The 26,182-nt window shown below is 40.0% G+C and overlaps 6 protein-coding genes across 6 annotated transcripts; 3 read left to right on the top strand and 3 right to left on the bottom strand.

Annotated features, from left to right (window-relative positions):
• Positions 1 to 5,944: 5,944 nt before the first annotated feature.
• F4812DRAFT_408127 (phosphorylase family protein) lies at positions 5,945 to 7,431 on the bottom strand. The gene is made up of 3 exons (XM_047932340.1): positions 7,221 to 7,431; positions 6,627 to 7,118; positions 5,945 to 6,515 (listed from the first exon to the last, which is right to left on the bottom strand). The coding sequence occupies exons 1-3, from the start codon at positions 7,246 to 7,248 to the stop codon at positions 6,109 to 6,111; spliced, it is 927 nt and encodes a 308-aa protein (XP_047794576.1). The 5' UTR covers positions 7,249 to 7,431; the 3' UTR covers positions 5,945 to 6,108.
• Positions 7,432 to 7,604: 173 nt separating this feature from the next.
• F4812DRAFT_408104 (FAD-binding domain-containing protein) lies at positions 7,605 to 10,694 on the top strand. Its single transcript, XM_047932339.1, has 6 exons — positions 7,605 to 8,192; positions 8,278 to 8,671; positions 8,737 to 9,139; positions 9,197 to 9,277; positions 9,329 to 9,975; positions 10,071 to 10,694. Exons 1-6 carry the CDS (start codon positions 8,099 to 8,101, stop codon positions 10,474 to 10,476), a joined length of 2,025 nt encoding a protein of 674 aa, XP_047794575.1. The 5' UTR covers positions 7,605 to 8,098; the 3' UTR covers positions 10,477 to 10,694.
• Positions 10,695 to 11,102: 408 nt separating this feature from the next.
• F4812DRAFT_448912 (uncharacterized protein) lies at positions 11,103 to 14,053 on the top strand (the record flags this gene model as incomplete). Its single annotated transcript, XM_047935912.1, has 3 exons — positions 11,103 to 11,320; positions 11,391 to 11,794; positions 11,853 to 14,053. The coding sequence occupies 3 exons, from the start codon at positions 11,103 to 11,105 to the stop codon at positions 14,051 to 14,053; spliced, it is 2,823 nt and encodes a 940-aa protein (XP_047794574.1).
• A 248-nt stretch (positions 14,054 to 14,301) lies between these two features.
• F4812DRAFT_5480 (uncharacterized protein) lies at positions 14,302 to 16,224 on the bottom strand. Its single transcript, XM_047939190.1, has one exon. The coding sequence runs from the start codon at positions 16,010 to 16,012 to the stop codon at positions 14,549 to 14,551; it is 1,464 nt and encodes a 487-aa protein (XP_047794573.1). The 5' UTR covers positions 16,013 to 16,224; the 3' UTR covers positions 14,302 to 14,548.
• Positions 16,225 to 16,292: 68 nt separating this feature from the next.
• F4812DRAFT_408087 (uncharacterized protein) lies at positions 16,293 to 19,896 on the top strand. Its single transcript, XM_047932338.1, has 2 exons — positions 16,293 to 16,702; positions 16,861 to 19,896. Exon 2 carries the CDS (start codon positions 16,937 to 16,939, stop codon positions 19,811 to 19,813), a length of 2,877 nt encoding a protein of 958 aa, XP_047794572.1. The 5' UTR covers positions 16,293 to 16,702; positions 16,861 to 16,936; the 3' UTR covers positions 19,814 to 19,896.
• A 393-nt stretch (positions 19,897 to 20,289) lies between these two features.
• F4812DRAFT_5411 (uncharacterized protein) lies at positions 20,290 to 24,792 on the bottom strand. The gene is made up of 5 exons (XM_047939188.1): positions 24,662 to 24,792; positions 23,829 to 24,557; positions 22,454 to 23,751; positions 21,428 to 22,395; positions 20,290 to 21,376 (listed from the first exon to the last, which is right to left on the bottom strand). Exons 2-5 carry the CDS (start codon positions 24,462 to 24,464, stop codon positions 20,412 to 20,414), a joined length of 3,867 nt encoding a protein of 1,288 aa, XP_047794571.1. The 5' UTR covers positions 24,465 to 24,557; positions 24,662 to 24,792; the 3' UTR covers positions 20,290 to 20,411.
• Between the last annotated feature and the right edge of the window lie 1,390 nt (positions 24,793 to 26,182).

The following is a 26,182-nucleotide window of genomic DNA, read 5'->3' as shown; positions in this document are numbered from 1 at the left end:
AATATTAATACATGGAGAAAAAGTTAATGCATATAATAAAAAGAGCTTTTAAAAGTAAAAAACGTTTTAAAATAATATTAATAAAATAATAAATAATAATATAATTTATTTAAAAGTTAAAGTCCTTATTATTTACGAATAATTTATTAATAAATATATATAATTATAAGTTTTGAAAATTTAAATTAATATAATTAAATTTGCGCATTTAATTATTTATTTATTACTTAATTTTAATATTAAAGGCTTTAACTTCTTTAAGGCTAAGTTTTAAGTGTTAAACTGTTATTAAATAATTAAAAGTAATTTCGGGTTAATATATAAAGAAAATATATATTTTTTAAGTTTTTTATTTTATAAATTATTTAATTATATTTAGGGATTTTACGTTTAATAATGCTGATTTTTTAACTTAACTTTTTTAAATAATAGTAATTTTGTAATTTTTGTTATAAAATTATATAATAGTTTAATAATATATAATAACATTTTCTTAAGATATTTATTTTTTAATTTGGTTAATAAGCATATAAAAATTATTTTTTATATAAGTATTATAAATTAAATATAAGTTATAATAATATTTTTTATTATAATTTTTATTTTTTAATAGTAAAATATAAAAGTTAAAACTAATATTAATTATTAATTAACCTTTTAAATAGTAAATATATATATTATAATAAATTTTTTATTAAAGTTATTATATTTTTAAATTATTAAATATAACTTTTCGTAAAGCGTAAAAGTATTTTTACTTTTAATTTTATAAATTATTTATAATTTAAATATTATTACTTTTTAATGTATTATTATATTATATATTTTAAGTTATAAAATACCCTTTTTAAATAGCGTATTTAATTCCTTTATATTTAATGTTTCGTACAATTTTCTTAATGTAATTATCTTTTTGTTCGCTTAAAGTTAAAGTACTAAATTAAAGTTGTTCCGTTCCTTAATATTAACATATAGGGTAATAACCTGTAACAAGTTATTAGCGTGTATAAAATCCTCCTCCGGAATAATCTAATAGTTGTACGGGTTAAACGTGAGCTTAAGTAATTTAATTTCTATTTTTTTTAATAAAACTGGTTTTTTTTTAAATTAAATATAAAGTTTAATATATAAGTTTCAAAAAGTGGATATTTTGTTTAGCGCATTTAAAATAACGGTAATATCCTTATTAATAATTGTAATAACTTTATAAAAATTTTTCCAATTGCTTTTTTTTTTATAAATAAACATTTTATTATTAATGGAGAAAAATATAAGGAGAATTACTTTAATATCGGGATTATTACAGATATTTAAAATATTATAAATAAAACGTTATAATTTCATTTTTTATTATTATTACCTTTTAAATTATTTATATTTTTTAAATTTATGTAATAATAGGTAATAAGTTTATATTAATCTTTAAGTAAATATTAAAAATTAAGAAAGTTAATATAAAATTATTAACCGTTTTAATAACTATTTAAAAATATAATGCTTTTAAGTTAAAGCTTTTAAATTCGTTAATAATAACCTTATATATTTTACAAATAAAGTTATAATACTTTTTTACCTTTTTAATAAACTAATAAGCCTTTACTAGTACTTAATAACAAATAACTTTTACTATTTATGCTTTATTTCGGAACTTAAAGTTATTAAAATTCGTGCCCGCATTATAAGAAATAACGTTAAGTGAGCTAAAGTAAATATTAATTTAATATTCTTTTAATATTTCTTATATTTTTTAATAAAAATATTTTTTATAAACTTTATTACTTAAAAGTTTATAACCGCATTAATTATATATAAAACTAATTTTCCATTTAAATATATAATATTAATAATTACTTTATAATTAAATTTTATATTTAAATTTTTTAAAATAAATTTAAATTATTAAAAGGCTTTATTTTTAATTTAATAATAATAATAAAACTCATTAATTTTTTTAAAATTATTTATATTAATATTATAACTAACTTTATTTAAAAAATTATACAGTTTATTAATTAATAAATGGCTAAAACGCATATATAAATATTGTAATTTCATTTTTATAAAGTAAATAATATTTTTTAATTAAAATCATAAATATTCTCACTTTTTTTTAATATTAATTATCACGTTATTCTTAAATATTGATTAATTAATAATATTATTAAAATATATCCTTAACCGATTTATATCTTTAAGTGATAAAAAAAGGAATATTTAATTTTATAATGTAAAAATTTATTTTATTAAAAAAATATTTATTGTAATTAATAACTTATTACCGAATTAAATATTAACTTTATTAACATAAATATTATTCATTTTAAGTTATTATTTTTATTAAAATTTAATGCTAAATTAGTTACTTTATCTTTTTCGTGCTTAAATTTTAAATCCAAATCCTTAAGTCTTTTATAATTTATTAAAAATATTGTATAATTTTTTTTAAAAAAGCTTTACTTAACTTTCAAATTTTTTTTTAACTTTTTTTCAGTTGTTTTTTAAATGTTTAATGGATTAATATTTATTTTTCTTATATACTTAATATCGGCGTTTCTAAATTTTAACGAATTATTTTATATTATATTTATTACTTTTATTATTATAATAATATTTTCAATTAATATAATAAATATAATTATTATTATTATTATTATTATTATTTTTATTATTTTTATTATTTTATATGTTTTAATAAACGTATAAAATTTATTTATTAAATTTTTAAACTATATTAATAACTTAAAAAAAGCATATTATAATTAAGATATAATTTAATAAACTTAATATATTATTATAATAAATTATTATTCCTGTTTAAAGTTTAAGCTTAATATTTTTTAATATAATAAAAGTTTATTAAATAAAATTTAAAATACTTTTATATTAATTTTCCTTTTACTTTACTTTTTTGCTTTAATATTAAAAAAAGTAATAAAAATTTAATTATAATAATATTAAACTTTATTTTATAATTAAATATATATTTGTAAAGTATTAAAATTAAAATATATTATAAAAAAATAAATAGTTGCTTTTTTATAAATATAATAAAAAACATTATATAAAATTAAATTTATTATATTTTAATTATATAATAAATATTTAAAAAGAAATAGAATTATTTTTAAATATATTATATAATTTTTTTATATAATTATTTTTATTATTTTAAACTTTTTTAAAGTAATTAATAATAATTAATAAATATATTTTATTAAAAATTTATATTAAAAAAACGTTATAATAAATATTATTTTATTAATTATTAATAAGTATAAATACTTATATTTATTAATTATTTATTTATATAAACAATAAAATTATTTTAAAAAAAGCGAAATTTTTAATAAGTTAATTTTTTCCTTTTTGTTTAACGTTTTATAAGATTGTTAATATTATATATAAATTACTTAATAGCGGTCCAAAAGGTTTAAAAACTTTTTCCAAGATTAACGGGTTAAATTATACTTTTTATATTAAATTATTATTATATATAAAATTATATTTTTAATTATATTTTTATTAAATTATATATGTTAAATTATTAGAATAAATGTTATTAAAGGAAACTTAAAAAAGTGCAGTTTCTTTAAGGAAAAAGGGGGGGGGGGGGAAAAGGTGGTTAATATTTAAAGATTTATGTCACGAACCAACAGCCTGAGAAACCATTCCGTAATAAGAAGCGGGGTTCCACGCCGCTGGGACCGGAAAAACCCTCGGAATACGTAAAGGAGGGTATTGATCTGGGTGATCCGGTGGATCTTGTGGGATCTGGGACCAGATCCAACAAGATCTACCAGATCAACCAGATCCCAAATAACGATGGCTTCAAGTACGATGGAGGGTCTACGGGATATTTAAACCATCATGTATCTAGTCATTCATTTACGTTTCCTTAGCTATTAATCTAAGTCTTATATTTAACCCATATAAGGGGAAGGACTTTAAGCCTTCTTGACGAACACTTTTAACGTTTTATTAACACTTAACCCGTATCGTTACTGTTTACCTAAAATTAAGACCCTAGTTATTACGCTCTAACGGACCTAAATGTAAGTTCGTTACAATAAGGTAATATAATATTAATTACGTAAAAATATTAATATTATATTATTTTATTATAACGAACTTATATTTAAGTTTATTAAAATGTAATAATTAAAGTTTTAATTTTAAATAAATAATAATAATACGGGTTAAATATTAATATAACATTATAAATGTTCGTTTAAAAAGCTTAAAATCCTTTTTTTTATATAAGTTAAATATAAAACTTAAATTAATAATTAAAAAAACGTAAATAAATGATTAAATATATAATAATTTAAATATACTTATAGGTTTCTTTTATCCTCCTTTTAAAGTTATCATGATCTTAGTGATCTTAGTGATTTCGCTAAAATTACCGAAATCATTAAGATTAACGAGATTATTACCTTTCATTAGGTTATCCGAGGTTTAGCCGTTTTTTAATCGTACGTTTTAAAAACCCCGCTTCTATACAAGGTATAATTCCCGTGTTATTAGTTCGTAACATTTATATAATACTTTATTATATTAATATAATTTAAAATATTAATTATAATGGTTTTAATATATTTATATTAATAATTTTTAAATTTATTAATATTAATAATATTTAAATTACTTTTTACTTAAAAATAATTATTTAAAAATTAATTAATTTTTATTTTATAATTATATAATTAAAATATTAAATAAAAGTTATTTAATTAAAAATATATTTTATTAAAATTTATAATTCATTTATATTTTTTATTTTAATTAAGTTAATTATTATAATATAAATTTATATTTACATTAAATTTTTTAATTAAAATATTATTAAATATATAAGTTAAATAAAAAATAAAAGTTTAATTAATAATAATAATAAATTTAAATTATAATAAATAATAAAAGATTTAAATAAATTAAATAATAAAATAAATTAATAATTTATTATAAATAGTAAATAAGTAAAATTAATATATTATTAATAAAAAATAAAAAAAACTTATTCTTATATAATTTAAAATATATAAGTACTTTTTCCTATTAAATACGTACTATAATAAGGTACGTATTTATGTCACACAATTATTAAATTTAAATTTAATTAACTTTTTAAATAATAATTGTATTTATAATTTTTTATATTATTATTTTTTTATAATTTTATTTTATTTTATTTATTTAATTTTAACTTTTTATAAAATTTAAATATAATATAATTAATTTTAATTATTAATTAAATAAAGTTTATTATTTTTAATAAATAATAAATCATTATAAGAAAATTCTTTTAATTTTTATTATTTTTATTTTTAAAAAATTAAAATTAAATATATTATTAAATTGAAAATTAATTTTAACATAATATTTTATTAAATTTTTAATAATAAATTTATATTTCTTTTATAATAAAAGTTTAATTTTAAAATAACGTTAAGCATTTATTATTAAATTATTAAATAATTGCTTTTAAATACGTTATTTAACATGTTTTTTTTTTAAAAAAAATATTATTTAAAAAATATATATTATAATAAATTTTAAAAGAGAAACGGTTATTAGTTTTAAAACTTATAAAAAAAATAACGGGTTTTAAAAAAAGAAAAGTTATTATATAATTTATTATAAAGTTAATTTATAAGAAAATATAATTTTAAAATTAATAAAAAGTAAAAAGTTTTAAGTGTAAAAAGCTATTATAAAAAAAATAAGAAATTATTTTTAAAAGTTAAAAAACATAAAGTTAAAATAAAATTAAAACTGTAAAGCATTTATTAAATATAATATTAAATTTAAAAATAATAATTTATTTTAATTAATTATTTAAGTAAATAAAAAAAAATAATTTTAATTAAAATTTATAATAAAAATAAATAATTATATAAATTAATAATTTATTAATAATATAATAAAAACATTAAAAATTAAATTAATTAATAAAATATTTTATTAAAAATTTTTAATATAATATAAAATTATAATAAAATAATTATTATATATAAAAAAAGTAAAATCCTATTTTTTTAATATTTTTTTCTCATAAATAAGGTTTAACACTAATTGCTACTTATGCGCGATTTAATCTTTAACCCATTATTCCTCTTGTAAAAAGCCTGGAAATAAGTACTTAACCTTTTTTAAGGCTTCCGGATTTCGTCCTTCGGGTTTCGTGCAGAACATTACGGCACCTTTGCTAGTGCCTTCCCAGTGCTTTGCAGTCACCAAGTCGCTGTTCTCGCGTTTGCATAATTCGTCTAGCACAGCACCCACTAGCCGGCGGGCGTTCTTGCTGTTGGTCTCCATATAGTGCATAACCATGGACACATCAACATCTTCGGTAGTGTGCCAGCAATCATAGTCGGTAGCCATGCAGATGACCTGTAACGCCATCTCTGCTTCTCTCGCCAGCTTAGCTTCTGGTAGCAGCGACATGCTAATCACGGAACCCCCCCAGGAGCGGTATAGGTTCGATTCGGCGCGTGTCGAGAATTGTGGCCCCTCTGGTGACCAAGCGTAGTTAGTAAAGTATACGAAGATCTACGTGGTCGAGCTTCCTAGCCTACACTACAGGACACTGTAGGTGGAAATAGGAAGTTTACTTCAGTACCTACCCATGCAAATCGCAGTTCCACTGCCGTGTAATACCACACCATCCCCCTGCATAGACTTTGCGCATTGACGTACGATCTGAGCAATCTTGTCGTCGTAGGGGTCGCCGAAGGGAACATGGCCGACAAGCCCACCCTCGAAGAAAGTTGAGGGACGGATACCCTTGGTTCGGTCAATAACCTGGTCCGGCACGACAAAATCCATAGGCTTGATCTCCTCGCGTAGGGAACCTACGGCGGAGAAGGCAACAACGCAGCGCACACCAATTCGGCGTAAAGCTGCGATATTGGCCCGCGCAGGTATCTCATGGGGGGCGTATTGGTGGTAAGCACCATGTCTGGCTAAGAAGGCCACGAGCACGCCGCTATGCTCGAGGATCAGGATGGGAGCGGATGGATAGCCCCAGGGCGTTAAGGGGTTGACGCGGGCGATGGGCGTGTAACCGTCAATCTTGTACAGCCCAGTACCGCCTATGACGGCAATATGGACAGGCCCTATAAATATAGACTAATGTATTAGCCAGTGACTCAGATGAGGGTGTCGCCAAATAGAGAACGGATGATGAGCGAGGGCGGAGCAGCTTGGGAAATCCTCACGGTCAAAAGATTCTGGAAGGTCGGACATTCCCCGACGTTTGTTTCAACGATTGGATGTTGATCGCTATTACAATTCTGCTTTTATCTAAACCTTGAGAAAAAGAAATAGGAAAGCAAAAAGGCGCCTATATAATACTTCTTTCGTTGCTACTGTCGCAATTTCTAGCTAGCATTGCGATAAAATATTTACGATAAAATATTTACGATAAGAGGATGCCCCTCTTTGTGGAGAACCGTGGCAGCGTGGATATCGCTTACCATAGTAAGTACAATACCTAACGTAGCTTGGCATGTACAATATGCACGTACCGAAATTCCCTAACGTAACCACGTGCCCCGAGACCTAGGTAGGAGGTATGTTACTATGTAGGTACCTAAGGTACTGATGAAAGTTACAATTTGGATGCCCTCAACAATCATGCCAATATGATATCTATTCTCACACGTGCTCGAGCTCGACACATAGACACCATTTCCATCTCCGTGTCGACCGCGGTTAATGTCAAGGTACTTCATACTCTCTGCGAGGTGACGATCGCTACGGATGAATTGCCGCTGTAAGATGATAACTTTCACTATCCCGGCTAATGAGGCCAACTAATAATATTACACCCATACCCGCTCCCATCTGTGTAAATGCTTCCATTTAGGGAAATGAAAGGTTAAGGGATACTAGCTACCTAGATGCACCATACTTATGGTATACCAGCTGTCATGGTGTTATACTTTATGGCCGGATGAAGTGTCGGGAGAGGATCTGAGGATTCGCGTAAGCCAGCTATCAAGATCAACGGCATCCCATGGCAACCGGTGACTTCTCACTTCTTTAGTTGTCTTCTTATGTGCACAAAGGTTTCGTTTGCCTGACGTTTATCGCGATGCATTTCAGCACCTTGCTAAGAGCGTGCCTTATATTCATGTTCCCTCAGCTTGGAATTTCCCAGACAATTGTTGTGGATGGCAAAGTCATCAGTCAGTTAGATTGAGATTCTCTCACATCTAAAATATATATCAAGCCTGTTCCTAGTAGACTAACCTGCCACCTACTCGCTTGAAGACGCCGACGAATCCACTGTCTCTCCCGCTTTCGTATCCGTCGATGCTTCATCCTCTAACTCGACAGCTGACCTCTTTCCAGGGGAAACCCGCCAGCTTACCGACGCTGTCCTAGCGAACCTCACTGATCTTGGACTAACTAACATTGTACTTTTTAGGTTTGCTGATCCTGCGACCGCCCCTAACCAATCTATCATTGGACCCTGCAAATCCTTTCCGGGTGAATTTGTCGTTTTCCCTGGTCGCATCACCAACCGAGTATTCGACCTTCTCCTTGGTGGCAGTCTCATTCAGACTAAACCGCTCGCTTCGCCATGCTACACTGACTTCGGAAATCAAGATGCGGTAAAGTGTGCTGAGATAACGTCTCATTGGTTGGATAGCTCATACATTCAGTAAGTGAACTTGGTCATGCCCTTCACATCCCCCGTACACCAGAACCGGGGCTAAAACCGCCGAGCACAAACGATCCAACTTCCATCAATGCGATACTATTTGAGGGGACTTCATGTGTGCCACACACAATAAACCCGTATGCTCTGAATTGTACTATTGGCGCATACCCCACGATGTCGGTCAATGTCACTACCGTTGCCCAAATTCAACTTGCTATCAACTTGGCACGTAGTCAGAATTTACGACTTGTTATCAAGAATACAGGGCATGACTACGGCGCAAAGAGCACGGGAGCAGGTGCCCTTTCTCTATGGACTCATAACATGAAAGACATCCGGCACTACGAGAACTACCAAGAAGGGTCTTATATAGGGCCAGCTTTTAAGATGGGGGCTGGTGTTCAGGTATTTGAGGCATATGAAGCTGCGCATAAGCACAACCTTACAATTATTGGCGCAGAGGGAAAGGTATGGTGTTTATTAATTTCCTCAGGGCGGGCTAGTGATTAACGCTGACGTTCATAGACGGTTGGCCTTACTGGAGGTTATATTTTGGGTGGTGGGCATTCTCCTTTATCAAGCCTGTACGGGATGGCCGCAGACCACGTAAGATCATTTTTACGACTTTAATGACCGCGTGAGCTAATACCTTGGGAGGTTCTCTCTATGGAATTAGTCACAGCCGATGGCCGTTTTGTTACGGCTAGCGAAAGCTCCAACCCTGAGTTGTTTTGGGCTCTGCGAGGGGGAGGGGGGTCGACTTATGGAGTGATCACATCCATGGTAATCAAAGCATTTCCCGAGATTCCTGTCTCAACAATGACATTTAGTGTGTCTACCGGAGAAAGTCTGTCTGTGGACCAGTTCTGGGAAGCATTTCGCGTTTATTTCGAAGGCCTTGCCAATTACACCGACGCTGGAAACTATGCCCATTTTGACCTCAATGCGACGAGCGGTAACTACGTTTGGAATATGGCACCCTGGTTCGCTCCATACATGTCTAAGGCGGGATTAGAAGTTCTTGCCAAACCCTTCTTCAGGGCTGTTGACAAGATTGGGGTCGATCTAAAGCCCGTTTATGTGGAATATACGAACTTCTACGATGCTTGGAATAACAGCTTCCCTCTTGAACTGTGGGGGTCAAACCTTGCTAGATACGGTAGCCGGCTTTTCCCACGAGAAAACTGGGAAGACTCAACGAAACTATCATCTACTTTCGAAGCTATTCGCCACGTAGTAGATAATGGTGGTGTGGTATCTGGGTACAATGTTGCTGCTGCCCCCAAGTCGGGATATCCTGATAAGTATGTGGCTCAAGATTATGCCATCATTTCTGCCATTCTCCCGGTTTGTTTCCCACACATCGAAAATCGCCATTGCTGATTCTGCTTTGTTACAGTGCTGTTAATCCGGCATGGCGTGAAACCGTATTACACGCTATCGACATTGTGGCGTGGACTCAAGATATGTACACTGAACTCATCACGATTTGGAGTAACGTCCTGACGTCTGACTGGGGCATGCTATGGCGCTCGGTCTCGCCTGGTTCGGGGGCGTACCTTTCGGAATCAGACTACATAGAACCCGGCTTCCAGCAGTCATTCTGGGGTAGTAAATATGATCGACTGTATAAGCTTAAGAAGAAGTTGGATCCCTGGGATGTGTTTTATGCTCAGAATGCGGTGGGTTCAGAGGACTGGGAAATGGGGGATTATATATTTGGGAATCTACCGTCGCAGAACAGTCGACTGTGTCGGAAGGGGATGAACCCTTCGCAGCAAAGGGAGAACGAGGGCGGGTTATAAGAGGTATGTAGTCCGCGCGGGTGGGCTGCAGGAGGCTCAGTCTTTTGTCTCGAGGCCTAAGCTATATCCTTTTTTTTTTTCTTAATAATAATATCTAGCTAGTAGGTAGTATATTTTAGGTCCGTACATGTATGTCCCATTTTCAAGTAATTTACTTGATACCTTGTAGTACTTATGTAGGTAGTTGTGTATCTGAAGTAGGTACTCATAAAAGGTGGACACGTACCTGGTAGGTACCTTTAGGTACCTATTGGTCCCACTTGATCGTAAGTACCTAAGGACCAAGGTACGGTACCTACCTTTTTAATCCGTTATCCTCCGTAAATCGATCGACGCCAAACTTTTTAACCAAAAATCATCATGTTCGTAAATTTAACATCTGTAGCCTACCTCTAAAGCGTTACTGAGCATGGATTTCGTCATCTCATACGATATTTCGTCTTTATAAATTCGCAGCAATCATAGCTAACCTAGAAACGACCCGCTACAGTTCGCCCAATTTATCGCTTGGAGGTTTCTATGGCGCGCCACCATATGAGTTGTATTTGACCTACAACTCCATGTAGTGAGTGCGTCGTTAGCCCTGAGACCGTTGTGACTTCGCCGGTGTTGCAGACAAAATTGTCATGGCATCATCTCCTTCTGGGCTCATCAACCAGGTAGACCTTGATACTACTAAAATGTGGAAAAACGACTCTATCGAGGAGCGTATCTTCTCAGCAGCTTTGATATGCCTGGAAGGCCACTACAACCAGTCCCCTTCAATGGGCCCCCAATCTATGGCAAAGGTTACCAGTATCATTTCTAAAACCTTGGAGAAAACCCACACATTTAAGGACGTTAGGTGAGAAAGAGAAAAACAAAAGGGGTGGAGGGGGAACCTCATGGATATGCTACTAACACCTTAGTCGCAGGGAGGTCCTTTCGAGAAATGTGCGGGTTTGGATATGGCTACGTCGGGCCGTGTCTGCCGCAATATGTGACCTCAATGAGAAGTCTCTTGGTGTACGATCGGAACCTTTTGTTCAAACCAAGTTCCTCGACATCACTACTCCAGAAGTCACTGCTCTGATTATCAAGAATTACGTGCCTCTGAAGGAAGCATTGCAGATGCTTAACAAGCTGATGCATATTGCTCGAAATTTGCTTGTCACTACCGACCCAGAGGTCCCTCAGGATTTGTCTGCAGCTATCCATTTCGACCATGAAGTATATGAATCCATATGTCTCTGTGTCAACGTCACCAGCAAAGGAATTGATGGCGAAATGCCCGAGGACGAAGCGTCGAGAGCAAAGCTGAACGAGATTACCGAATTATGTAGGTGGTGCCTCTCACTAAAGTAATTTGCATACCCGAGGTAGCTAACTGTTGGTAGGCAAAAAGGTCCTTGTGACATCACTACAGCAAGCTCACAACTGGATTGCCAAGAATGACCGCAATAAGATGTTATTCTGGTACAAAGTACTGATTGAATCCCCTGACGCGGAGAGCAACCCAGGTCCAGAGGATCGACACGAGTCGGTGCTAGACTACCCAGCCCCCAGAAGTATTTATCTGCGAGACGAAATATCCAATTGGCTCAAAAGATCTTCGCGAATGTGTGATGCGGCGATTAGCATTTGCAAAGAATATTTTGACGCTGAGAGCACTGACAATAAGGATCAATGGCTACCCCATGACGAGAATCTTCTTGCCTGGAATTACACTCCGCCTGAAACCTGGGCCTGGCAACCAGATACGTATGACGATGCTGCCGAGCTAGTGTCAACGTGGAATCCCGAAGAAAACGACAAATTTGAGCAGGATCGGGCATATGGCCGTGTATCGCACGAACTTGACAAGTGGTGGTATGGCGCGCGCGTCCCTAACTCCAACGACTGGAGCCTAACAATGTACTCGACTGTTGACTCTGTTCCCCAGCGCATTAAAGAATGTGAATCTAGCCTGATGCAACGCTATGCAGCTGCTGAGTCTCAGGAGGAACCTAGTGATTCTATTGAGCATCATGCAGAGGAGGAACATAGTACTGAGTGGCAAGGCCAGACGTCCCAATCGGGTCAGGCCTTCGCCCCCGAGTACGACGAATATGAGGAAGAAGCTGACGACGACGATTCATACGGCGAAGGGCCGATGACTGGTCTTCTAACTGAGGTACCAAATATACTTGACCCTAAACAGATAGAGGCGCTTCATATGATTGTCAAGTCGTGCATATTAGACTCGGCGGGTTCTGGGTTGACCCCATACGGTGAGAACCTGCAGCAAACACGTTGCCGTATCTTTCTTGCCACCGACTGCGGCAGGAACCTCCTGAGAGAGATGCTTGTCTTCATCGCTGTATGGGAAAAGGACGAACAGTCGTTAATTTTTCAGATTAGCAGCCAGATAGTACAGGCGATCCACGAAAACTCGCTCATCCCTTACGCATGGATGGCGCTTCGAAGCCCTAAGGACATCATCTCGCCAGCGCAGACAGTTCTGCTTAGACTCATTACCCATCTATTCCGCACAGCTCTGTTTCCTCCTAAGGACTACGATCCTTTTCCTGATACAAAAGTGGAAGATGTGGAAAAGATCCTTGCAAACGAAGACGTTCGTCTTGGGAAAATGCTGAACTACCTATACGGCCTGTTCCGCAGTCGTATCGTCCCGGAGTGTGTCGCTTTGATGCAGATCCAGGGCGAGGTTCGCAAGGGACGACTGGACCCTGCAGACTTCCCAGTTGACAACTGGGATCTGGAAAGGGCCAAAGACGGCCTTGTGCAATACCTTGACTTTCTCTACACGGTTGCAGATATCTACCCTCTCCGTCAACATCTTATCGACTACGAGGCTGTCTATGAACTCCTTAAGCTGCTTGAGGGTCTTGATATTGGGGTAGAGAAAGCACCATTTCCAGGAACCCGACGAAATGAGCCTACTACTACACCCTCTACTACCACATCAACGCCCCAGGCATCATCGTCTAATAATCCGCCTCCGCCTCCGCCGCCTCCGCCGCCGATATCCGATCCGCCTCACGAGTTCCCCTGGTCTGGTATCAAAGGCCAAGTTCTCTCTATACTTGCGGCTCTCTTACAGCCACCACCTGGTCAATCCTCGCCTGGAAATCCGACGGTACAGCTTCAAATTTTACAACACAATGGAATTGTTGCCCTACTTAACTGTTGTTTGTATGACGATAACAATCGCTTTTGTCGTGAGCGTACGCAGCTCTGCCTTAAGTGGCTTATGGACGGCTGCCCGGATGCCTCGGCGTTTCTGCAGAACCTTGTTAATGCTAATCAAGGACAGGCGGTGGCACGTCCGCCGGCAGGCAGCAACTTAACACAAAGTGTTAGGATAGATGGTGTTCCCGGCGAGGTTAGGGTCCAGGTGCGCAGTTCGAGCGCACCCGCGGGAGAAGTTGGCGAGGTAGTAGGGGATGGCGCAAATTTAAGGACTAGGTTAGAGGAAAATAAGAGTCGCAGCGAGGAGCTTGTTAACGACCTCTTGGCGTTAACCGTTGTCGACGAGACTGGTAAGATGACTATTGCACCTGATGGGGATGAGACAGAGGATGACGATTTCATGTGATGGGTACCTAGGCTAGGGATTAATGTTTTCTTCCCTTTCGGCCCCCTCCCCTTTTTTTTTTTTTTTTTTCAATTTAAAAAAGGGATGAAAAGAGTTATGATGTTATCTTGTGAACCGCTATATAATTTAATTCAGCGGTCAAACGGCTTGAATGACCAGAGCACTATCTACAAGATGCTCATTCACCTTACTGGTTTAAGAGGGGTTGCTACGGGAACTATATTCTACCTACGGCTCGCTTATCATACATTGCGCCTTGATATTGGCCGAAATAGCCTTGACGTTCTTCTTGGCTACCAGGAGTACCGTGTATATTATTATCTTAGTTCACAATTATAATCAGCAATGTGAATAATAGGCCGAGCATTATCTTCCACCCCTAGCTCCCACCCAACCGAGCTATCTATTCATCCTAGCCGCCTATATTTAGGGTATTGTTCTATAGCCGTGTACCTCGTGTCTATCATATACGACTTGTCTCACTATAGTCTAGCGTTATGATCCAGAGCTTTTGCACTGTTCGGTTATACTCTCGAGTAACTCGACATCCCGTACAGCTAGGCCTAAGAGTAATTCATTTGTGAGGCCCTCTAATATGTTGGCACCTTTCGAGCAAAACTTCATCTTAATGAATGTGTCCATGCCATCTTTATCCTGGACACGTAGCAAATCTCCGATTCTTGAAAGTTGCAAGTCTAAACTTTTACTGTTATGCTCCCCTTCTTCCCGAGCCGTACTTCTTGCAACGGTCTCACAATGTAAATTGTACGAGTAGCTGTTGTTAGCAACTGCTCTTGTTTCCACCTGGGCTTCGCTTGATACCGCGCCGGGAAGCATGTTATTGATATATTGACGACGGAACATACTTAAATTCTGATTCTCTACACGTAGTCCTCGGGGTGATGCGCTGGAGAGTCTCAGAGTATCGACTGTGGTGGAAATATTAATCGGCTGAAGATTTGGTGCACTTTGCATGTTTCCCGAGGTTCTGATACTCCGGGAATTACCAAGTAGGTCGGCTTTGTTGATAATATTTTCTGCGGTGTCTAGACCTTGTATCATATTCGCGCCATTGTTGAATTCCTTGGCGGCAGTGTTTATGGAACTAGGTTTGCGAGCTTGGGTTGGTTGCACGTCGGAGGTATTCCCCATGAGCAGCTGCTTGGATGCCCTAATGGTGGTAGCCGTCTGGGATTGGTTCTGAATCACATTGAATTTGATCCTCTTTGGGGGATTAGGCTTTACGTCGATATAGCTAGCTGCTCGCTTTTGACCTTCTTCAAACCTTACCAATGGTTTCTCAGATGAGATTACACCGGGGTCCAATTCTCCGTGATTGCCATCTACGGTGCTTGTGTTTGACTGTGGTATTCTTCGGGAACCACGGTTGGCAACGGGGCGGATAGTTCTAAAAGCCCCTCTGGATGATTCCAATTCTTTAAGGGTGGTGGCGCGCAATGCGAGGAGGTCATGTTCAGGTTTCTGAGCTACTCCGTGCTGGGGGAATACGGTCAGACAAGATGGCCCTGATTTATCGACACTATCTAAGTTTAAAGAGGTGGCTGGCCTTGGCGGATGAGTGAAACTGCCATCGCTGCCACTACGGGCATGGGGTTTGAGGTAGATGGGGGCGGAATAAGGCCGGTCTGACGATGGCTGCAACTGCAATGATGGGACGGGTATTTGGCGTGACTCAACCCTGTTCATAATGCCTCTCTGCATTCGTAAGGGTACAGCCCTCGAACCTCCCTGTATAGGACGATATTCCTGAGGCCACATCGGTTGAGGAAGATAGCCATAGGCGGCCGGAATGGAGACAGCATTTTGAGAATAACTGAAATTAGACTTGTGTGAAGTGGAAGCAGAAGTGGAATTGGAAGATAGAGTTGATAGATCTTGAGTAGGCGTCGAGAGCATCGAGAGCCTGCGCTGATTTTCTTGCTGCATTGTGAATGCCATATACTCGTCGTATATCTAAATACCTATATGGTTAAGAGTTCTATTCTAACTGTGCTCTGGGCGAATAAGGTAGGTAAAGTGAAGATGGAACAACGGCATGTACATTTCTAGATTTCTACCTACCTTAGGTACCTATCTAAGGTACCCAGTATGCACATTGTGTTAGAAATCAAGTAACATGTATACATGTATACGAGACGAGGATTGGAACTGCCATTTTTATATATATTGCGTTGTATTATAATGAAGAAAGACCTAGGTACCTGCACCTTCCAAGCGCATTAAGTTATCTACCTAGATACATAGATACTTGTATAAGGTACCTGCTACATGTACCTAGGTTACGCTAGGTACAGTCTACTACCTTGAGGCTTGTATTTAGTTAGTGATGAGCACTGGCCAACGCGCATTTCCCATTTTTTGGGGGGGTTTGGAGCAACACGACTCGGCCCCATCTAAACTACCTAAATCAATCTTTCTATTGTCGCGGTCGCGATTTCCTGCATATACGTATTCCTAGGTAAGCTTTGCGACTTGCCTTCCCTGCGCATCGCCGAATCCTTACAACTTCACTTATAACTGTTAATTTTCTTCTTCTTTTTTTCGTATTGGCCGTCCAATCACCTGCGCAGTCAAAGGGTCGGCAGATGGTACATCTAGGAATTGCGCAAACATTTAACATCCAACTAGGTAGGTAATTATTCAATTATTCGTTCATCATCCACCATTCACCTTTACCATCGTTGGCTCAACACGCAAGTCGCACCAGTTCGGGTTGGAATAAGCCGGAAAAAAAAAAAAAAAAAAAAAAAAAAAACCAGCGATCGATGCTCTAACTACTCTCTCAGTCTATCACGACTTCTTGCAATTCTCATGAAAATTTCCAGCACAGATTGCGGCGACGGCGACTTGTTTTAGATCAATATGGCCCCGAATCGTGGCCTGGGGGCCAAGGATGTTTACGTCCACGAAATCGACCGCACTCCAGAATACGTGGAGTTCATCCAGAAGCTCACGGCCTTTCATGAGAAACGTGGTACCTCGTTCGAACCTGAGCCCCGACTTCCTACCATGCACGGCCATGTCAATGTCGATCTCTTGAAGCTCTACAAGGCTGTCATCTCTAAAGGAGGCTATGACGAACTCAACAAGGTCCAGAAGGCCTGGGGTGCCCTTGCTGCTGAATTAGGCATGCATCATACTGACAGCAAAGGCACCGGTCAGCTCTCGTTCCAACTGAAGCAGGATTTCTATCGCTACCTCGCCGCCTACTGGATCCATGATCAGCATGGTAGGGAACCCCCTCCCAAGGAGATTTTAGAGCAACAGTCCTGTGCTAGCAAGTTTGGGCCTGTTCTAACCCGAACTGTCGAGAATTTCAAGCATTCGGCGAGCCGCTCCGGGATGGAGACGCCCACACGGGACGAGCGTCAGAGCGAGGGTACTCCGGTTTCGGGAAATAGGGCATCTGGTCGTCTACGTGAAGCACCCCCCCAACGAGTTCCCTTTCAGCCTGAGACAGGTCCGAGCCGCCAGCCTAGACAAGCATCCTCGCATCATGCCACGCCAACAGCCGCGAATTCTACTGCTATTAATACTGGCCATGGCTCTAATTTATCTCATGCCCAGCATCCCAACCATCACATGCCTCAGCATCACAATCCTAACAACCCTCTTCATGTAATACAGGCCCAGCAGGCCGCTGTCCGTGGCGCCTCGAGTGCATTTACTCCTACGAACCCCGAGACTGCCTCACGCCTGGTAGAGTTATTCGAACCGCGTCCTCCAATATCCGTTCCTCTCCGTCCCGTGAGCACACCGGGGAACAACCCAGAGTTTGTCAAGCGCCAGCGTCAGTTGCGTGCAGCCCCTGGTGCTCCTGATGCGCAACTACCAGTTCGTCCAGCCATCCCCGGCATCGGTTTCGAGGGCCCCAATATCTACATGCGTTGTCTTCAAGCGCTACGTTCAGGCATCCCTGCTGAACAGTCGTTCGCACTCAATCACCTTGTCAAGATATCATTCGAACGTGGTGATAAGTATAAATTCGAGTCTTTTCTTGGCTTAGCCGAAGGCCTTATTGAGAAGGCACTCGAAGTTGGTAGTTTATTTTATCATATCGAATGGCAAATTGCCTATTTTAACGATCCAGATACTTCAGATATAGCTGTTCTTGACGGGCTTAATGGCACGGGCGACATCCTTGAGCGGATTGCGAGGCTACCCCCAAAGTCGATTCTCGATCATATGCAGTCCTCTGACTTTAGCGACCGCCTTCTCCGGATCACCGAAGCTGTTCTTACCATCCGTAACATGGTCATGCTGGTGGAAAACGCTATTTACATGGCCGATGTCTATCCTCTGAAAGATCTGCTTTGCATTCTTCTACATCTCCCAAATCTGGAGATGCTTGTTGAGATTAAACATTTCGCCCTAGACATCGCCGAACAGCTTACCCCTTGGCTCATACTCGACTCCGACGACCCGTTATATCGAACACTGTTGGCGCAACTAGACTCAACCGATCGGGGCACCATTCTGACGTCCCTACGTGCCATAAGCCGGATATCAATGAATTTAGAGGCTACAAACAAGATGCAGAACGTCCCAGCCGTGGTTCTGCAGAATATCATGAACTGGCTGCTCCTTAACGATGAGGAACTTATGGACGCATGCTTGGACTTCCTTTACCAGTATACAGCAGTTGTGGCTAATGTTGAGTCCTTACTCAAAGCCGTGAACATGGAGCACGTCGTACCCCATCTAGTCAGGCTCCTAGCTCATGGGGCAAAGCGAGTTAAGGAGGATAGGGTTTTAGAACCAGAACGAAAGGCACCGGCATCCGAAGAAGTAGCTGCACTACCTCTAGATCTTCAGGAACGGCTAACCAACACAGATGAGCCCCAGAGGTGTTACAACTGGCTCCAGAGTCTATTCGAGGAGGACAGTGAATCTCATATCACGCAGATTGCTATATGGCAAGCCTACCAAAACTCTTTCAGGGCAATTGCGAGTAGCTCAAGGAATATGCTTAGTGCGGCAGATTTTATTAGGAATGTTAGCCATGTGTTTGTCAATGCGCGAGCCCAGATTATTAGGCGGCAACGGGCTGATCAATCGGATCTCTTTATAATAGAAGGTATCCGTGCGCGAGCACTACCCATTAATCCCGAGACAAAAGAGGAATACTGCCCATGCCGGTGGGTGGTAGCCAAGGGGCCATATCTGAAGAAATGCAATCAGTTCTGCCTTGGTGGACAGGCGATGTGGCACCATGTCTTGACTACCCATTTAGGCGTCGTTATTGGTGAAGGGGGTAAGATTGAGGACAAAGAGATAAACACATCTTGCGACTGGGAGGACTGCAAGAAATATTCAAAAATTACGCAAATCAAATTATCCGAACTAGCACGCCATCTGAAGACGCATTTCCCCTCGACGCAGAAGCGCTCCTTCGCCGAGGGGCCAGAGGCAGCGGCAAAACGGCAGCGTAAGGCTTACATCACCCCGGCGAAGACCATGAGCCTCGCCTGGGAGCAGACCATTGTTACTAGGGATGAGAGGAACCCCAAAGTGGAGCAAGCTGCTGGCATCCCGCTGAGTGCCGTGTTGGTACTGCGCAACATTGCTCGCAACGTAGTCAAAACAGAGTCAGAGGAACAACTACTCAGAAAGCACGAAATGGGCGGCGAAGGAGGCGGCTGGAATGAGAAGCTCTTCCGCCCTGTCATGGCTCGCCTATTTGAGGTCATGACAGAAAATAAGGCTTTGGTAAGTTCTCTACTGATTATTTACTGTTAATCCTCTTTTCTATTGCGTACTGCCTTTGTCTTGCTTACCTTACTAACTAACTCTTTACTAGGCCGACTACATTACATCGCTCTTACAGTTAGTACAAGATGACTAGGAAAACCAAAACAAAAGAGGGGGGACCAGGATTGTGGTTTAATTCGACGAGCAGGTCGGCCTCCTTACGTGTAGGAATAATACCCAGGCGTTTCAGAGTCGGTCGGTTGGAAGGCAAGGCGTTCTAGAATTCGTTTGCGAGTTCTTTGCGCTTCCAGAAGCACAAGGCAAGGATGTATCAACAATTAGCATACTAAAGGTCTCCCTACATGATGGTACCAGGCGGCATCTAGAATACATAATAAACATTGCCGTGTCAACTCTGCGTCGCTTCTAGCTAAGCTGCTAAATAAATGCTTTTCAAATCCTCACATTCCATTGACTCTGGCCTCATGTAAAATAATTTGTACTAATTTTATTTATACCTGTTCGTCCGGTTTTGATTACAGTTTTACAGATAATTCAATCAGTTCCACTGAGTTCCTTCGGCAGCAATGCTAGGTCGGCTGTAGCCAACTTGAAGACCACTGGACGCACTCTTTCGCCGAGACTCCTAATCCCGCTTTCCAGCCTGTCCCTCACGCACGGCCTGGAGGATAAGTTCCTTGGCCTTCTCACAGCCTTCCCTAGGGCCTGTAACTTCAATGGGCTCATCTCTGGCTTGGTCGCGTGGCACGTTGATCTTACATCCGCTCTGTTTACGGATCGAATTGACTTTGGAGCCACCCGGACCAATGACATGGCGATATGTGGATGGGTCTGGTAGGACAAGGAAGCCAATCGTGTTGTTCTTCTGAGCCTGCTCAAGTGCTGCCGTGATTGCCTTCTTCGCCTTTTCAATATTATCAGGGTTACCTCTTAATACCCACGGAATATCACCATCTTCCGACGAAGCACTATCCATGACCGTCCAGTGGTGTGCATCCGCGGCTGATTCTGCATCATCCGTGATTAGGGGGAGGGAACCAACGTCCGCTCTTGTGGATGCGGGCTTAGGCTTCGCCGGCACAGCTTGCCCTGCATGATCTACCGTAACTTTGTAATCATTTCTAAGCCTGCGGAAGAATTGTCCATTTTCTGAAATGGCATGATGATATTTCCGTGGGATTTGTATTGTCTCGCCCTGTTGCTCCTTAATGATGGATGATATATGCCCCTTTGCCTTCTCGACGTTGGCAGGCTGACCTGTGAGCTTCACACCGGTTAGGTCACTTCCTTGCCGGGGAATATCAATGGATACGTTGAACTGCGACTCGAGCTGGCGTTTTGTCTCACCACCTCGCCCAATCAACGATCGATGTTTTTCGACTGGTACTTCGACGGTCTCGGTCACCTGGCTCTCTCGTTCCGACACTAGGGCATTAATGCTAGCAATGATTTTGTCGACGACGTCCTGTCGCCCTTCGATCTTGATAGCGTTTCCGTCCGCATCTTGTTTGGGAAACTGGATGGTTCGAGCTTGAAGCCGTCTATCTTCGGGGCCGCCGGCTTTGATTACAATGTCGCGGAGAGTAGAACCTATCTCAGGTTAGATTATCGACCAGGAGTATAGTTAATCTGTATACGTACCACCAGGCCCAATCAAACTCTTGTGCCATTTCCTGTCGATTTCGACCGTCTTCGTGACTGTCTCGTCAAACACAGCTTTCTTCTCCTCAATGATCTTTTTGGCTGCAGCGACTTGTGCCTTCGTGCCTTTAATTTGAATCTCCACGGTTGCATCCTCAGCCTCGTTGCGTTCGTTAGGGATATCGATCTTTGCGCCTGTGGCTTGGCGCAGCTCATCCATCCCAACGCCGCCAGAACCAATCAACGATGGAAGCTGCTTTTGCTGAACTGTCACAGTAGCAGTGAAGGAGTTGTCCTTGAGGTATTGGTACAAAGAGAATATTTCGTCTCGCGCCTCATCTGCACCTTTTCTTGGGCCTCTGATTGTGACCTCGTCGGGGCCTTGTTGCCGCCGCGCCTTACCAGTTTCACTTGCAACATCCGCGACGGATTCATCTTCTTTGCCCGGTTTCGTAGTCTTGGGGAAATTGATGTGGACTGAGTAGCGATTCTGGAGACGGTGAATCTGACTGCCTTGGGCGCCAATCAATTCCCGGTGGTACTTCGGCTCGATCTTTAATGTATGAGTCGTTTCATCTGCCCATTGACGAGTAAGAGCTATGATATGAGATTTCGCCCGTTCCGCCTTGGCTTTAGGTCCCTTTAGCTCGACTTCTCCGTTCTGAACTTGGATATCCACGTCGAACTTTTCACGTAACTCGTTGATATGGCTGCCGCCTTTGCCGATAAGGTGATTGGCGAATTTCTGTGGGAAGTCGAATTTTAGTGTAAAGCCACGCTCCTTTTCGTCCTCCTTTTCCTGTTCAACGAAGTCTGAGGCCTTCTTCGAAAGAAACTCTACACTAGAAGCCGGTCCTCGCATAGTAACAGTCGTGCCCTTTACACTGACTCTAACAGGGATATTACCGGCGGCACGGGTTGTCGCATCTTGCTCCTTTTTAATAAACCTACGAAGCTTATCCTGGAATCTGAGCTTATCGTTAGTAAAACAGAGGCATAGCAGAAGACTCTAAGGGAAGTAAATACTTGACTGGGACTTCAAGAGTTTTCGTATCGATTTGCTCCTGCTTGCTAAGGAATTCAAGTATATGTCTTCGCGCGTCCGATAACCCTCGCTGAAATTCTTTCAGCTCGGAGGCAGAAGGTACCTGTTGGGGAACCTGGTACTGTTCTCTGGGCGTAGTCGGCCCTTCGTAGACTAGAAGCACTGGAAGATCACTCTCGGCTGCGTCCGGTACAACCAGGTTAACGCCAAACTCATTCTGGAGTTGGGGTGTAATGTCGCTACGGAGATAAGAGTGGAAGAACGGGTCAACCGGGACTGTTGCTAATCGAGAAGGGGGGTGGCTGTTTATAATCGAGCTCATTTCTTTTTGAGCTTTGATTGCGTTCTTGCCTTCTCTTGCATACAGCTCCCAAGGACTGACTATACCCTCGGAGAAAGGAGTGTTGATATGGATGTGGTAGAGTTTTTCAAGCCTCTCAATCTCGTTTCTTTGACGAAGGTAACGAGATATATCTCTCGAATATGTTGAAGCGCCACCTAAGGTGTGGCTATGGTGTTTCGCAACATCGAAGACAGATGTGTGCACTTGTGTTGCTAGATCCATAGCCTTCTCTAAACCTGCATTTACATCTTCAGCTCGACCAATGACGGTAACAGTATCAATACCAGGCGAGCTAGGCAAGACCACAATGCAATTGGTATCGGCGAAGAAATCTTCCGTGGGAACACCCCGTTCGCCGATGATGAATTGATGCGTACCCTGCCGAATTTCCACTTGATCTAGATGCAATTGATTCTGAAGCTCCTGGACCTGGCGTTCTATGGCAGCTCGCGCGGCCTGAACAGCGGCACGGTCGCCCGCAAGCTGAATATAGTTATCATTGACTGGGGGTGCAAAAGTCGGCCTTTGACCTGCAGCTGGTGCCTGTGGAACAGAAGGAGCCCATGGTTGGTGAGGCGGCACGCGAATTTGTACCCCATGTTCCGCTTCCAAGGCCGCAGCAAGTCTGTTATTAGGGCCAGCTATGAAGGGGTAGAACTCGGCAGGGATAGACTTAAGTTTTGTGCTCACGTTCGCAGACCGTTCCCCAGCAATTTTATTAATAGCCTCGCGAGCTAACGCGGCCGAGAGCGCGTTACCTTCGACAATCACGTCAATAGTGGCATCGTCGTCTTCTTCCAAACTACCCACGGTGTCGTCGACTTTTGGCAACTGGATTCTAGCACCGGATTTCTCCTGGATCGATTTGATGGTGGATCCTTGTTTACCAATTATATGTGCCCTAGCTGACAGCGGAATTGGAACCTTGATGGAAGTCTAAATGAAAAGATTAGCTATGGCGTAGAAAAAAAAAGAAAGAAAGAAAGAAAAAGGAGCGACTAAGCACGACATACCTTAATTCCAATTTGTTGGACTAAATCCCGAAGAGCCTGCTGTGCCTTGTCTTGCGGTCCGGTCGCTTCAAACTTCAGGTGCCCACTGGGGCCCGGAACCGACGAGATTACAGCACGAGACTTGCGGTTGATGTCCTTTATAATGTCTTGGAGGGGACGCTTGAGCTGGCTGCGAGGCATCACATACTGTGACTCCAAGAGGAGAGTCTCGACATTACGACCAGGTATTGAAACAGGCGGTGGGACTCCAATGGGAGTAGAGACTCCCGAAGCTGGGGTGGAAGTCCGAGGGGTGCCATTGGCCGACCACGATGTCCCATTAGCCTTGCCATTCGCACCACCCCAAATTGGAGAAATATTAGCTTTCGGCGCGGCCGTCTTGGGAACACCAAGCTCGGGAAAAGCCTCATGCGACTGGGTATCAAGAGGAACCGACCCTTGCGCCGGCTGCTTCCCAGCTGCTTTGGCGGATGGAGTCTGGCCCCACGAAGCCTTCTCGGGGGCATCGGCGGCCGATGGTGACTTCAGTTCCTCATCCGGGACGTCCTCAATAGTGACATGATGAGAGCTCTCGGCATGTTTCTGGAGGAGCCTCGCGGCTGCGGAACCTTCGATATTGCTGGTTTCGGAAGCCATTTTATAAGTTTACGGAGTTGAATATAAGGTCTGACGGGAAAGAGGACGATCGGAGGACGGAGACAATGGTTACAAATATATAGATTTAGGTAGCTAATGACCTCATGTTAACATCCAAATATAAGTGAGAAAGTTATACATAAATATGATCTATTAGAAGCAACATGAACTAGAAAGTGAGATAAATAGATACTCACTAATCTATATATATATCAATGAGGGGGACACCGGTGAAAGCTAAGATTCGAGAACCAAGGGGAACGGTTTTAGAAGCAAGGAACAATTGAGCCAATTGGAAGAGTAACACGTAGTAGTAGTACCAGGACTGTAGACGACGAGGAGACGGTAGAGATGGAGCTAAATAGAAAGGAAAGCTAGAACATCGTGTAGAGATCGATGAATTCACTTTCTATCTATATCCCGATGAAGGTATCTAATAGGGAAATAGTAAGTAGTTCAGACGGTTAGAGGGAATCCGCCAAATACTTTTTGAGTCAGGACTCAGGAGAGATTCGTGGAGAGGTGAGATGATAGGTTTTTGGTATAGGTGATGCTATAGACAAGAGTAGAGGGTGAGGTGGAAGTTTCCTGGCCCAAAGCAACTTGGCCAACAATTCAACTTTTTTTTTTTTTGACCCGAAGCGATGCCAGGTGGAAGGCAAGTGTAATCCATGCACAGGGCGAACTTAACTACATAGTCGTATGTAATGCACAAGTCCCCTCCCCATAGCCCCACACATCCACACCCCATTTAAAACGAGAGAGGTAGTCTCGAACCCCAACCCAATGGATAGTTGCTGTGGTGTGTTACATAAGCTACATGAGCATGGGAGGTACTACCTGAGATCTTGAGGGCTTGGTCCCAAGCTAGAAAGTTACCTTTTACTTACGTAGGTACCTAACCTAACCTACCTACCTTAGGTACGTACCTGCGCTTCTCTGACAGTGGGCGGTACGGGTTCAACGCGTGTCTTGAAAAGTGTACGCTACCAAATATATAGTACTTTGTAGGTAGGTTATACCTCTATCTAAAGAGGCCTTAGGTATAGGTATTGTACGTATCTAATGTAAGGTATACATATAGTTACGTACTTTTTCGAGTTAGCAACCAGGTGGCACCACCGTGGCACGATCCCAGACGAATTCCGTGATTCAGGCCGATGATAGCTATGGGCTACAAACTACGAGAAAAATAGTAGTAAAGCGTCAACTAGTAGGCGTTGAACTTAGCGAGTAGGGAGTACCTAGGTAGTGTCAGACAGTCTCCATAGGCAATAGGTTTGGTAGGGGATCGGATATCTTGGTCTGTAACGAAATTGACGCTGATCCTAACCGAACCTAGCAATTCGAGTGCATAGTATTCAGGGTGCAGTTCGAAGAAGTAGTGTTTGGCATATATTGAGCTGTCATATATCTGACCCACGTGTCGATGTAGGCACCCTTATGCCTATCAACAATTGGATATGAACATCCCAGTACGCAACCCACCGGGAGCTTGTATGTTGGCTAGGTAGTATACCTTGCTCACTAACACCGCAATAGCTTCGTCTACAATATCTGGTTCAGTTGACTATTTATTTCATCAAGCAAAATGACATTTGGTAAAGGATTCTATATACTAGCTTCGCTCTTTCAAATTCAGGCTAATAATTTATCCTAGGTCCAAGGTACGCAGTCCCGAAGAAAAAGTTTTGGAGTACGTATATCAGTATACGAAT

The sequence above is a fragment of the Daldinia caldariorum genome, assembly GCF_022478825.1.
Source record: "Daldinia caldariorum strain CBS 122874 unplaced genomic scaffold F4812scaffold_1, whole genome shotgun sequence".
Taxonomy (NCBI): Eukaryota; Fungi; Ascomycota; class Sordariomycetes; order Xylariales; family Hypoxylaceae; genus Daldinia; species Daldinia caldariorum.
The sequence above is the reverse complement of the archived record's forward strand: the minus strand, read 5'-3'. Positions and strand labels throughout refer to the sequence as shown.